Source organism: Malania oleifera, chromosome 1, assembly GCF_029873635.1.
Source record: "Malania oleifera isolate guangnan ecotype guangnan chromosome 1, ASM2987363v1, whole genome shotgun sequence".
Classification (NCBI taxonomy): Eukaryota; Viridiplantae; Streptophyta; class Magnoliopsida; order Santalales; family Ximeniaceae; genus Malania; species Malania oleifera.
Window position 1 is genome coordinate 156,416,238 of NC_080417.1, and position 13,615 is coordinate 156,429,852.

The window sequence follows — 13,615 nt, forward strand, 5'->3', positions numbered from 1 at the left end:
ATAATTGGGTGAAATGGAAGACCTAAACACAATGATAGGTCTCTCCCTCTAGTACAATGGGAACGACCATAATACGCTTACTAACTCGCACTTATTACTAACAGAACTCCAACACATAATAATAATATTAAATGATTAAATAACCATTAACAGTGCCAAAGTGGTTGATTATTTTGGGCTTGCAGAGGGTAAAGAGGATGGTGCAGCTAAGGCTTACAAAAGTGATGGTGTTTTGGGGAGGATATCTAATGTCTCTGGCCTTAGATAAATTTAAGGGGTCCAAGGTTTACACTCATTAAAAGGCTACTTTAATAGGTATAGAAATGAAGAAATTGTCTGAAGAAAAGAGAAAGCACTCTTGTGAGGGAGTGCCAAAGGTTTTAAAGAGGAATTTAAAAGGAGACTTTGTATAGCAGAGGACATATATGCAAGGAATATGGGTAATTCTTGTGATGGGTTTACCAAAGGAAAGGAGGTTATGAAATAGGGAGATCTATCAGATAATGAAAGTGATGATCTTAGTGAGTTTGATCATGGTGGGAGTTTACTGCTGGATGAAATTAGGGGGCAATACGGATATGTATCCAACTCCAATGATGTTCTAGGGGATTTATCATATGTACACCCAGTCACCCATCTACGTTGGAAGGATTGGAGGGGTTTCTATCTTTGAAAACAACGGTTTGGTTAATGATTTGCAGCGCAAAAGATGGACTTTTACCAACACCAGTAGAGAAGATTTCAAGGAAGGATTTAGAAGATTTCAAGTTCTTATGGACAAATTAGATTTAAAGATGTGTGATCCTAGAGGAAATGAAGTGTGTTTTGATGGGTGCAAAATTTAAAAAAGGTCAAAGGGAGTTAGCTAACTTGAAGTGTGAGTGAATTATAATAGTAAGGGATTCGAGGGGGGATTCTTGGTTAATGTTATTTTTTTAATTTTTTTTTGTACTTTTATTTGCTATTTTTTTTTCGGGGTGGACTTCTTGTCCCCTTCTGCTGTATCTTCTTTTTCTTCATCTAATATACCTTCTTTTATCATTTAAAAAAAAAGAATAATAATAATAGTGGAGAGGGATTAATATTTTGAAATTAATTTTAAATAGTATGTTGCACAAAGCATCCATGTATGCAGGGTCCAGGGAAATAGCAGAACCTTGAACACACATAGGCCACAAGGATCCTCCTCAATAAACAAATTAGCAAAAAAAAATCTGTAGTCTCCTCAGTAATCAAAGAAAAATCAATAGTGACCTCTCTGCCCCTCAATTCCAGCTTCATAATTGCATTCCTTCTCCTCCTAAATCCAAACTATGGAAAAATTTAGAATTGCAGTCACCTTCCCTAACCCACTTAAACTACGTCTTTTGCCTCCAACTTCTTGATTCCCAAAAATCGCCCCCTCTAAATCATTAATCAACTTTAACCCCTTCACCTATCACATTCCGAAAGATTTCCCTCTTGAACCTACCCAACCTTTCTCACTCCAAATATTCCTAACCAAAGATTGAAAAGATTTATGATCGAGCCACATATTTTTAAATACAAATGAAGTAGCCCCCCACTTGAACTTACTAGACTCTAGTAGAATAGGAAAATGATCCGACACTAGCCTAGATAAACCTGATGAGAAAGATTAGGAAACTCATTCTCCCACCAGCTAGATAACAAGAATCCATCTGAACAACTAGCTACTCTCTATTGCTCCCCTCCCCCCCACCCAACAACATCAACAACAAGAAGCATTAAGTCCCACTAGGTAGGGTTGGCTGCATCAATCCTTTTCCACCAATTCACTCGATCGAGGGTGTTTTCCTCTATTAGATTAAGAGCTATTAAATTCTTCCTCATTACCTTATTCCAAGTTATTTTATGCCTACTCCTACCTATTACTAATGAAATTACAATTTTACCAATGGTAATAATAACAACAACAACAACAACAATATCCTTTCAAAGAGACGAGAACAATAATTTTTTTATCACAAAATAAATATGTTAAAAATGAGAAAAGAGAGAATTACAAGCTAGGAGAGGACGAGATCCTTAATGCAAAAAATAAAACAAAATTAAACGATAAAAATCAAAATGGAAATAAAAACAAAAAGAGAAACTATCAAACCCTAATTAAGAGAACCCCTCTTTTAAGCCCTCACTTCATATTGGTAGAACTTTATAATCTTGCTAGTTCACTAAGGGTGTAATTGGTTCATAACGGTTCGGTTATGGGCCAAACTGAAAATCGAACTGAACTTTACAGTTTTCAATCTTGGTGAACTGAAACCCAAACCGAACCAAACTTATTATCCCTTGGAGAACCGAACATTAGAGGTTTGGTTCCGACTTTTCCGATTTTTAACCAAGGGCTTGCTGTCCGATGAGGCGACGAGGGTTGCAACTTGCGAGGTTGCACAGGTTGGAGGCTTGGAGGCAGAGTCGCAGAGGGTCGAGAACTAGAGAGTGGCCGAGTGGGGAGGTAGAGCCGCAGAGGGTCAAGGACTGGACAGCGGCCAAGTGGGGAGGGAGGCATAGCCGCACCGACAGCACCGCAGAGGTAGAGCCGCAAAATTTTGGGAGGGGGGTCGGTTGAAAATTGAGATTGAGAATTTGAGAAGAAACCCTAAAAAACTCCCATTATATATAAAGGGAGCAGATCACTACAACTAGGATAAATGACCAATCATATCTTAATACACATTAATTATATTAATTTATATATACAATTTATATTTAAATCGGTTATTCCATTTTTCGGTTCGGTTCTATTTTGAAACCAAAACCAAATACCGAAAAATTGAACCGCATGTGATTTTGGTCCGGTTTCAGTCTGCTTTCAGTTTTTCAGTAATTTTTGTACACCCCTATAGTTCACCTTGACCTTTAGTTGCTTTTCTTTCGGCCCCATCTAATCAAACTTCATCACCTCCAAGATCAACCAACCACATGCCCATATCATCAAGAATTTTTTGAGCACTAACATAATGCATAATAATCTCCTCCACTAGAGTAGGTAATAACCCATCCCAACATTTATTATTCACAATTAAGTCGACAACCAATGCCCCATCAAAGACAGAAGCATCCTCCAAGCATTCAAGCAGAGAAGGGTGCACAAAAGAAATATACCCAATAGCATCTAAAGAGTCCATAATATAATCCAAACTTTCTTGAATTGCATTCAACAATGAACAATTATCGTTGTTGTTGTCGTTGCAGTTGCCATGGTCACTGTTGTTGTTGATCCAAAAATATATATATCAATAAAATAAGGTTAAATTGAAGAATGGCTTTTTTCTTCATTCAGTTTCAATCACCATTCAAAAATACTATACATTGGAAAGGAATTGAAATTATAATTTTGGTTGTCATTGCTTGTAATTAATCAAACACAATAATCGCATTCCAACAACAATTCTATTCCTACCCGATTCCTTTCTTACCTTGATTCTTTCCTACTTCAATTACATTTCAAGGACGAAGCATAGTGTTATACTACAAGAGGTGAAAAGAGAGAGAGAGAGAGAGAGAGAGAACAAAGCAAACAACAATACAAGGATACAAAAAATTAAATTATCAAGGCCCTTCAATTGTGTTGCAAATTAGTGAATTGAACCCTGGCAACATTCTAAATGCAAAACACCAAAAAGATGCCAAGAGAAAAACTATACTCCACACCTCCGCAATAGTTTTCCTTCCCCAAATACTTCACTAAGTATCCATCTCCACAATAATCCTACTTCTTCCTAGAACTAAAACCCTTTGAACTTTAGAGAAAAAAGCATTCCAATGTTGGTGGGAAAATCCAAGACTCCCCAAACACATCAAAAATCTTACAACAAATACCCCACAAGGAAGAAAAAGTAGAAACAAGAGAACATTTGTTTTGCAAGGGAAAGATCAATGAGGGCACAACCATTGATGAAGTAATGGAACTCCTACATGTTAGTTGTCTCTAAGGTTCTCCTGCACTTTCATGTGTATATACCCAAGGGGCATCCCATTTGCCTCAACCTAGGTTCATCTCAATAACCTGCCCGCTCCCAGCCTCCACCAAATTCAAATTCCCTCCAATCTAATCACAATTTACGGAGCATCCAAATCTCTTTAGTTTCCTGTTTGCATCCCTCTTTCGACTGCTTCCCTGAGGTTTTTTCACAATTTACAAGTGATTCTACCTTCCTACCTTCTCTTCTTCTATATTTCTTCAAATAAACACATTGCTCTGTCTTCGAGACCTTCAAAACAGACTCCAATAGTCTTACTAACTTCATTTGGAGAATAACCCAATCAGACACATGCTCTTTGAAGCTGGTGCTGTCAATATCCAACCATTTACACTCCTTAAAACAAGGTGAGGAGGGGCTGTCCTGGCAGCTTGTGAGGTCTGAGAAAGATGCACAAATTAGCGCTAGGCACTCCTCACCCAAGGACCTCAAGGACCCCCATCGGATTTCCCTCCAACCTTATCAGCCTGGTCAAGATGAGTCTGCAGGTGGTACAGGAGTTCTAAAGCAGATCTGAGATTCCTTGAGATATGCTGGGCCGCCACAATAAAGTAAGGAGGCAAAAGCATTTGGACTACTCAAAGGAAACAATTGAGACGGTAACAGCTTGAAAGTAAGTTACTGGGGCAAAGGCTAGAGGGAACCAAAAGAAGGCCTACCCCTAATTCCTTAAAACCAGCAAAGAAACTGCACCATAAAGGAGTAGGCCCAAAAGATTCAAAAATAAGATTGTTTGATCCCTTGGAGACCTTACGCTCTTGCCAAACAACGCGTGTGAAGGATCACATGACTTCACTCTCCTTCTCCTGATCCATCTTCTGCAATTTTTGAAAGAGAGGCTGCTGATGCAACCGCAATGAGTGCAGTGGCACTCGACCTCTGAAGGACTTGACAGTGTTGCTGCTTTGAGACTGACTTGGTTTTTCAACTGGTATGATTCGATCAAGGGCGCCTTCGTCTTCAACAAAAATTTGGAGCTTGATTTCTGGTTAGGGATCACTCTTCTTCCCAGCTCAGCATCCATCTTCTGCAACTTCTTGAGAGGGAGGCCGCTGATGCAGCAGCAATACGGACAGGAGCACTTGAACTCCAAATGACTTGACAGTGTCACTGCTTTGAGACTGACTTGGTTTTTCAACAGGTATGATTTGATCAAAGGCACCTTCGTCTTCAACAAAAATTGGAGCTTCATTTCTGGTTAGGAATCACTCTTCTTCCCAGCTCAGCCACAGCACTAACGAATTTGCTCCAACCCTTCGAATGTAACCCCTCTGAGAAGGCTACGCACCTCCATCCACCAGCATTCATCTCCACTAGGGCAAAGAACGAGCCGAAACTGGTCTCCTTGAGTTGAAGCAACAAGGTTTTTTTCCTTAATCCTCATACAAAGCAGCCATGAAGGGGTTAACTTCCTCTCCTTGCTGCAACTCCAGAAATCTTCCATGGCAGCAAGGAGCAATCCAATTTCCTCCACTCCAAGAAAGATGGAGCTGCTCCTACCTCTTCGATATTCTATGATTCAAAGAAGGTCAACATGCTCGCCATCAAGCACTAGGTCAAAGGATTTTCTCTCGATCAAATTCTCCTTCCTTTCGCCGCCTCACATGACAGAGAGAGATGAATGATGGTAATTTACCACGAAAGACCAGCAACATTAACAGCAGATTGAATCCATCCAAGCCAAGAGCCTTATCACCATAAAAGTCATTGATGACCAGAAGAACTTCATCTTGAAGGGTCTTTCCAGCCACAAATCATCAAAAGGTTGTCAAAGACCTCAAAGGCAAGTTATCTAGTTTGGGGCAACCAGATAATGCTTCTGTACATCTTGATTTAACACAAGGGAAAAACAAATAAGAAATATGTGAAAAGAACTTCCTAGGACTGGCATGAGTAGGCATTAAATCTCATGCCCACATCTCACCACTTTGCTCAATTCCAATTCGAAATTTACTATGATCTCCTTAGGCCATAACGACAGGCTCCAAAGGAAAACACCATAGTCATTTACCCACTTAAGGAAATGTTCTTAGAAATAAGGTTACAAAAACCCAGACTGCTCTCACTCTCTCTTAGGCTTACAACCAAATGTTCCCTAGCCCCCTCTCCCAACCCAATCACAAAATCTCTCATCAATTTTTCAATTTTTTTAGCCACACTAACAGGAACTCTAAATAGAGGTAGGATTACTGCCTAATGGAATGTCCAGATACAAAACAGGCCAATTATGAACAGCACACCCTACCCAAAGCTAAAAACCTATGAACCACACCTTGCTCTAAATTATTACTCACCAAGCTACACTTAGAAAGATTAACCTTTAGCCCAAAAATTCTTTCAAAAACGTGCAAAAGAGTCGAAAAAATTCATAAAAGTATGTAAATTGTCTGAAAAGAAACAAACAGAATCACTATTCTAGGTGAGAAATTATCATAACATCCAAACCAACTCTACGACCCTCCACTAAACCCCTCTTCCCCCAATGCTTAATGGACCTGCCAAGAATGGCCATAAAGGATCACCCTGATGAACCTCCCTTGAAGTACTAAACCACAACTTAGGCTGAAATGCTTAACTTGAACACGAAATGTTTCGGTTCATGGACTGGGAACAGGATCATGGAACAGCACATGCTCCAAAATGAGGAACATTAAGATACCATTTGGTATCATTGTCAAAAATTCTAGAAATGGAAACCAAAAACAAAAATCAAAAACCAATAACAGAAACCAAAAATTGAAACTGTCAACCTGTTTGATTTTGTCACTGGATTTGAAAACAAAAACTAAAAACCTATTTGGTTATTCACTTCCAACTTTTGTTATTTCTTGAAATTAAAATAATGCCTTATAACAAAAATCAAAATGTCGTTACATAATAATAAAAAGATTAAATCATTGCCAAGAAAATAAATATATAAATACATAACGACTAAAATTCAAAATCCTCAAAATAAAGAAAACAAAATTTTAAAAAAATCCAAATCTTGAATCCTTAAAGAAAACTCTTCAATGACAAAACTCAAGCATCCATCAAACAAATATTTATAAACATTATATTATATTTACCAAAAAAAATCTTTACTTCAAAAAAAAAAATAATTAATTTTCTCCTTTTTAGAAACTTTTCCATACATCGTATAGATAATTCCTTAAGCATCAAGCAAAATTAATAGAAACGTCAGCAAAAGAAAGCGACCAAGGGGAATGGGCATGGAAACAAGAATACGGAAGATCGCAACCGGATATCATTGCCTGAGAAGACAATACATGCTGTGCGGATCATCGCCAGAGAAGATGCAAAGGTTAGAACTATTTCAACAAAAAAGCAAACACTTAAGATCAAAAGAAAAAAAATAAAAACTTGTTCAGATAAAGGAGAAAGAGAAGCAAAATAGAGAAATGAGACAAGTAGAGGGAGGGGGAACACATAGAAGTGGGGCATATAAGGGAGGGGGAGCAGCTTGAATGGTGGTTTAGATTAGATGGAGTGGGTAACAGCATGAAGGCTTGGGTATGGGCTCAAATAAAAGACAAAAATAAAAAAAATAAATAAATAAAAGAACATACAAAACGCACTAGAGGGAATTGAGCACACGACACCCTGTGCGGCATTTTTTTTAAAACAATCAAATCTGCCACTTCACATCCGCTGCACAACGGAGTGAAAATCACAAAAAGTGATTTTTTTTTTTTTTAAGAAACAAGAGAAACCGTTTCTTGGGGGATTTCACAGCACAAGAAACCAACCCCATTTGTACTCTTAATTTTAGTATTTGAAAAAAAATACGCAAATGGAAGACCAGCAATGAAAACGGAACCAAACACACCCTAAGGGTATAATTATCTACATATTGGTGAAAAATATATAATGGAACTTTTATATTTTGGAGAGGATGTTAAGGTGTTTTTAAATCTAGAAGAGATTTTGTTCTGCGTAATAGATAAAAAAAAATCACTAAAAATAGAATTATAATGTAATAACTATCCATTTGAGCTAATAAAAACTATGCCATGTGAAAAAATATTGACAGGAAGCTTTTGATCATTAAATTTCGCATTCTAGAACAAAAATGAAACATATTTCAGAGCATTTGTGTCAAATCATGGTTTGCTAGGGTGTTAGTGTTTTCTAGTAAGTATGGGCTGACCGTCAACAATAACTTAAAAACATTTCCTCCCTAACACAGTGGAGAAAAAAAAACTCCAACTCAATTTATCATATGCAGTCCAACTTTAAATAAAAATCCATTCCTATGATCCCCCATCACGTCTTCCACAACTTCATTTGATACCAAAGCTGCATCCAAAATCTGAGAGACTCCCTATAAAAGCACTTCGACAACAAGGGATGATAACACCCAAAAGACCTCATTCCACCTATTTTCCAGCACCTTTCAAGGATCTGATACATACTAGTCGGCAGGCTAATGGGCCAAAAGTTCCTCATCTTAGGGGTGCATTTGTTTCAGTTGCTAATGTTTATAGGACTTATCATAGCTATCATGTCCCAAATTGAATTATCATTTATAAAGGACAAGCTAATCATTGAGAAGATCAAAATGCCCTAAAGGAAAAGAACGACAAAAAAAAAGGACACACAAACGGTAATTCAGTCCTTGAACTACTTAGGTTTTTAACCCCTTTGGGTGGGGGATTGTGAGCTAACCTTATACCATAGTGGGCTAAGGTACTCACTTGTGGTCAAGCATATTCCACCCATGTTGTCTAAAAAATAGGCTAACGGTGCTTAACCTAGCCAGCCCAACCACCAAATAAACGCATCCTAAGGCACGTCCTATTAGTAAAAGTCATATCCCACATGTGTGTTACACCAAACACTAGAAAAAGATGCTTAACCAAGCCTAGCCACCAAGGCTAATGCACCCTAATAGAATTATCCCTCTTAGCACCAAGTGAACAAAAAAGGTAAAGTTAACACTCCTCCCAACAATCCCATCATCAAATAACTATCTATAAAATGAAGAATATCCTCCTCAACAATATCCAACAAATCTAAGGAAAAAAAAAAACTCATAATAAAGCCATCCAGCCCAAAGGGCTTCTACTTATCCATCCCAAAAATCACTCCTAATGCCCTCCTCGAAAAGCCTCTCAAGACAAGCCGACTACTCCATTGATATAGGAAACTGACCAATTAAAACTCTAGTGATTATCCTCCAAATACAACTCCTTGAAGAAGGAGGCGATCTCCTCATCAATCAAATCAATATACTCAATCATTTCTCCATACTCATTCTCCAATTCCTTTATAAAATTTCCCGCTTTCTACCTATAACCCCTTTATGAAAGGGGTCAAAGTTACAATCATCTTTTTAGCCACTTCACCTTAGACTTCTGCCTCGAACTAATAGCCTCCTTCAAAGAGAATAGAATCTAATTCATTCAGTAACTCACCCTCCTCTCTTCCCACTCCACCACTTGACCCTCCTCTCCCACACTATCAAGCTCTTCTATCCCCTTAAAAATGTTTCGTTTCATAATGCCAATATCCCCAAAAACATCCTTATTCCACACCTTCAATTTATTTTAACAAGCTTCAATTTCTTTGCTAGATAAAACCCCTTCCAACCCTCTACCACACATTCACCCCACCATCCTGTAATAAATCTACAGATTTTATGCCCCAACGACATGTTTCCAATCCTAAACATATTAGGACCCCACCTTAACAAAATTAAAATCAAGAACAATCGAGTAATGATCAAACACAAGCCAAATAAAATTTCCTTGGATAAGTTAAAGAAGGAGTCTATCCACTCATTTGTAACCAAAAGCTTATCAATATGAGTTGCTACAGACCTCTTGAAGGAACAGACCAAGTAAACTAAGCATTGGCTAGAGTCACAATCACTTAATGTTTTTGTTGGGGCTTGGTAATGTGGTTTCTAGTAACATTTTTTTAGTTGTGAAAAGGTTATGGAGATTCCCCTCAAAGGCAAATTCCCTTTGGCACAAGCTTATTAGGAGCAAGTATGGTGTTAATGGTTGGGATACCAAAGGAGTGGCAATGTTTCACATAAAAGCTCATTTCCGAAGTTGCCCCGGCTGTTCTTCCCACTCACTAAACAGATAATGACAATTTGAGTCAAATTTGGGAGGATTCTTGGATGGGGAGGTTATTTTGGAGGTTTTGGTGCCTCATTTTTTCACATTATCCATTCATTTCAACTTCTTTTTCTAACTCTTCAGAGGGGAGCATTCTAACTTGGGATTTCCACTTTCTTTATGAATCTTGATGAAAGAGGGGTTGAGGAGCTCATCACTTTGCTAAGGGTTTTTGACTCTTTTGCTTCTCAATTGAGGAGTGATTATAGGGTTAGGCTAAGGGATTCATCAAACCTTTTTTCATCAAATTATTTCTTTCTACACTTATTGGAACCTTCAATCCATTCTTATGTTCCTTGAATGTCATTTGGAATGCTAAGGTTCTTTTTAACAAGATAATGACTTGTTACAGATAAGGAGACCCTACAAGGCTATCCACTTGTCAGGTGGCACGACACCTATGATCCACCATGTTATCTATTTCGGTGAAACAAAACAACCTCACAAATTTTGGTCGAATGCTTGTTGATGCAGTTTTGAGGTTTTGGATAGAGCACAAAATGGGTAGCATTATGGAAGTGTGTGGTATATGTGACAATATTCAATACTAAACTGCTTCCTTACACTTGTTATAGGATAGAGTAGTTTTTCTAACTTCTTCTTGGGCACACCTTCGGGTATTTTTTGGATACTTTCATTCTTGGGCAGCACTTCTGTAATTGTTTTTGTCCTCCAAACTTCCAAAGCTTGTATTATTGTTTCTTTGTTGATGAATGATTTTTTTCATATCCAAAAAAATATCCTTATTAAACTCATCAAAACCCCTCATGCTCATCATCATCCAAAACCCACCCCCCACCCTCCCTCCCCCCCCCACAAAAAAAAAAAAAAAAACTTCTTATGAGACATCCTAATGACCTTTAAACCTCCCCCAACAACCCAAAAGGAGACATAGAGACCATACAAATCAGACAAAGCAAACTTCTAAGATGGGGCACAATTTTGAGCCATACACAAACATAACCACCACAATCCCCTACTTTTGCAGTCCATATATAACTGTTGATTTTGGCAAGAGGAAATCTTAGATTATTTAATTCAAAAGAAGCAATATTAGGAACATATGCTAGATTAATAAAATAAAATAAAAAGGGATTCGCAAGAAAAAATCCCAAAAGAATCCAAAACTCAAGATCATCTATCCTCCCCATTGAGAAATTAAATAATCAATGATAATCTGCACACACAAAAAAAATTCTACATCTCATTTAAATTTCAAAGAAAACAATAAGTAGAAAGCACAACCCTTCGACTAAATAAAAAATCAACAGATATTACTAATGCCAACCAAGTTAAAGAAGTAGAACATTGACACAAGTGGAACATTAGTAGCAGCACGTGTAGCACAAGTTATGTTACACAGTTGGATATGCTTGCCATCCAGGACTTAAGCATCTAATGATTGTCAAGAAATATATGAAAAGATGCATCATTATTTTGAATAAACATTTAAATACAATGAAAATTAAAATTTACAAAATATATTCAAAATTATGTAACATGTAAAATATTATTCTTGACACTATTGATTTCAGTGGATCAACAAAAAATAAACTCATATCATTACTGTGCTACTTATTCACACTCAGTTACTGATTCTGGGTATAAGCACACTCTAGTATTAGATATTTAAAACAATGGAGTTACGGAACTAAATATTTACATAGAGAGCTAATATTGTTTTGTCTGCCAATTAGGCAACTACTCCATGTTAATCTCCCAGAATCAAGAGAAGAACTGCCAAAGAGCTAAACAAAATAGCATATGCTGAAGACTAAATCTTACCAACGAATTTGAAAGGAAAACTGGAGACTCTAGAAGCGTTGTCGGACTGAGACCTGGAGGGATTGTCAAGTAAGGAGAGGGGGCATCAGGGTTTAATGACAGGTCAGCAGATCTGATGGTTTCTGTATTGAGCTTTGGAGCATTAAACCCAGCTCTGGCAACCATCCTTTCCATAAGACCTCCCCCAGAGTTTAACTTCTGCTCAGATAATGCACTTAATTTAGTCAACTGGTCACCAGAGACGCCAGTTAGTGTCACATCATTTTTATCAGGATTTCTGGGCACAATGTGCTCTCTGGCACCCAAAAGTAGCCCCTCAACTCCATTTTCACCAGGAGGTTTCAAGATTGATTTTTTTGCACCATCATCACCACCCAACACTGCAGAGAATAAGGTTCTTGGGCTTGGAGTCGGAGGCACCCAATCTCCAATAATGGCAACTTGGTCATCGATGCCAGCCATAATGGTTCAAAAAACCTTGGCTACTATTGGGGACGACTTAAATTAAGGTGCTACACAGTTCACAGTAGATGAATTCCTGAAAGATTCCCATCAGATGCAAAAGGTGACGAGATAAAATATGAAGTCCAATATATGTAAAACGGAAAGCATGAGAAATTCCGCAAAAACATTAAAAGGGCGGGGAAGAGCCAAGCATTTTTGTGGGTCCATGAAAAACATTTCCAATCCATAATAATATCGAATTACTAGCAGGACGAAATTTGCACGATTAATAAAATAATTATTATTTAAATAGCAGCATATATCATGATCATTGTTATCGATGTCAGATAACAAAATAAAAAATTTCACAAAATACAGAGACTGAAAACAAAACAAAGAAAAAAAAAAGAAATTAAAGCAGGACCATCGGGGAGAGAGAGGGGGATAGAGAGAGAGATTTCAAAGGTTGAAAATGATTATGCTAATTCCATAGGCATCTAATCACAAAGCACGGAGGGTCAAATATGAAATTGATATCAATTGAGACTTTACCTGACCTAATGAGCTGACCGGACTTAAGCTGACCCCAATCCATCGGTTCAAGGATCCTTCAACCCTCCTCCTCCCTCAGAGTCGGAAAGAGAGACACCAGGAAACATCCCACCTTTCTCCCAATTTCCGTCTCTTTTTTTCTCTCTTTCCGTCAGGGGACGGTGACGATGGCGAGAAGACAACAGCTTTACATAAAGAAGGAAAGAAGATATCTTGAATTTCCCCCACTTTTTTTGTTATTGCTAATTATTATTATTATTTTATTGAGAGAGAGAGGAGCGGTGGGGAGGGACCGGACATGGATAGAATGTTTGAAGAACAGAAAAGGGCAAAAAATACCCTCTCGCCTTCCATCTCCGTTGATTGTTTTGAAATTATTATTTTTATTTGATTTGCCCTTTCAGCCACACTAATGCCTGCCTGCCATTTGTCTTTGACGTCCATTCGGCAGGGTAGCGTCGTCTTAAAACTACAAATATAGTTGGGATGGAATCCTTGTGAAATATTGAGGAAACAAAAACTAAAAAATAAAAATAAAAACTAAAAATTAGAAACCTAACTATCTATTTAATTAATATTTATAAAACTAATATAAATTAAAATTTTAATTAAAAAAATATTCATTTTTATTTTTAAATCAAAATATTATCAAAATAATAAAATTATAATTAATACACATTAAAAAATTATTATAAAAAAAAT

At 37.4% G+C, this 13,615-nt stretch overlaps 1 protein-coding gene across 2 annotated transcripts in view; it reads right to left on the reverse strand.

The window, feature by feature from the left end:
* The window catches only part of LOC131168520 (probable WRKY transcription factor 2), a 33,784-nt gene extending 20,463 nt beyond the window's left edge, over nt 1-13,321 (reverse strand). The window contains exons 1-2 of one of the 2 annotated variants that reach the window (XM_058128020.1): nt 12,914-13,321; nt 11,918-12,455 (exon numbers count right to left, since the gene is read on the reverse strand). In XM_058128020.1, the coding sequence (XP_057984003.1) occupies nt 11,918-12,379 (462 nt within the window). In that variant the 5' untranslated portion in view covers nt 12,380-12,455; nt 12,914-13,321. The remainder of the gene's footprint in view (nt 1-11,917; nt 12,456-12,913) is intronic. The other variant, XM_058128028.1, reaches the window with a different exon arrangement.
* Between the last annotated feature and the right edge of the window lie 294 nt (nt 13,322-13,615).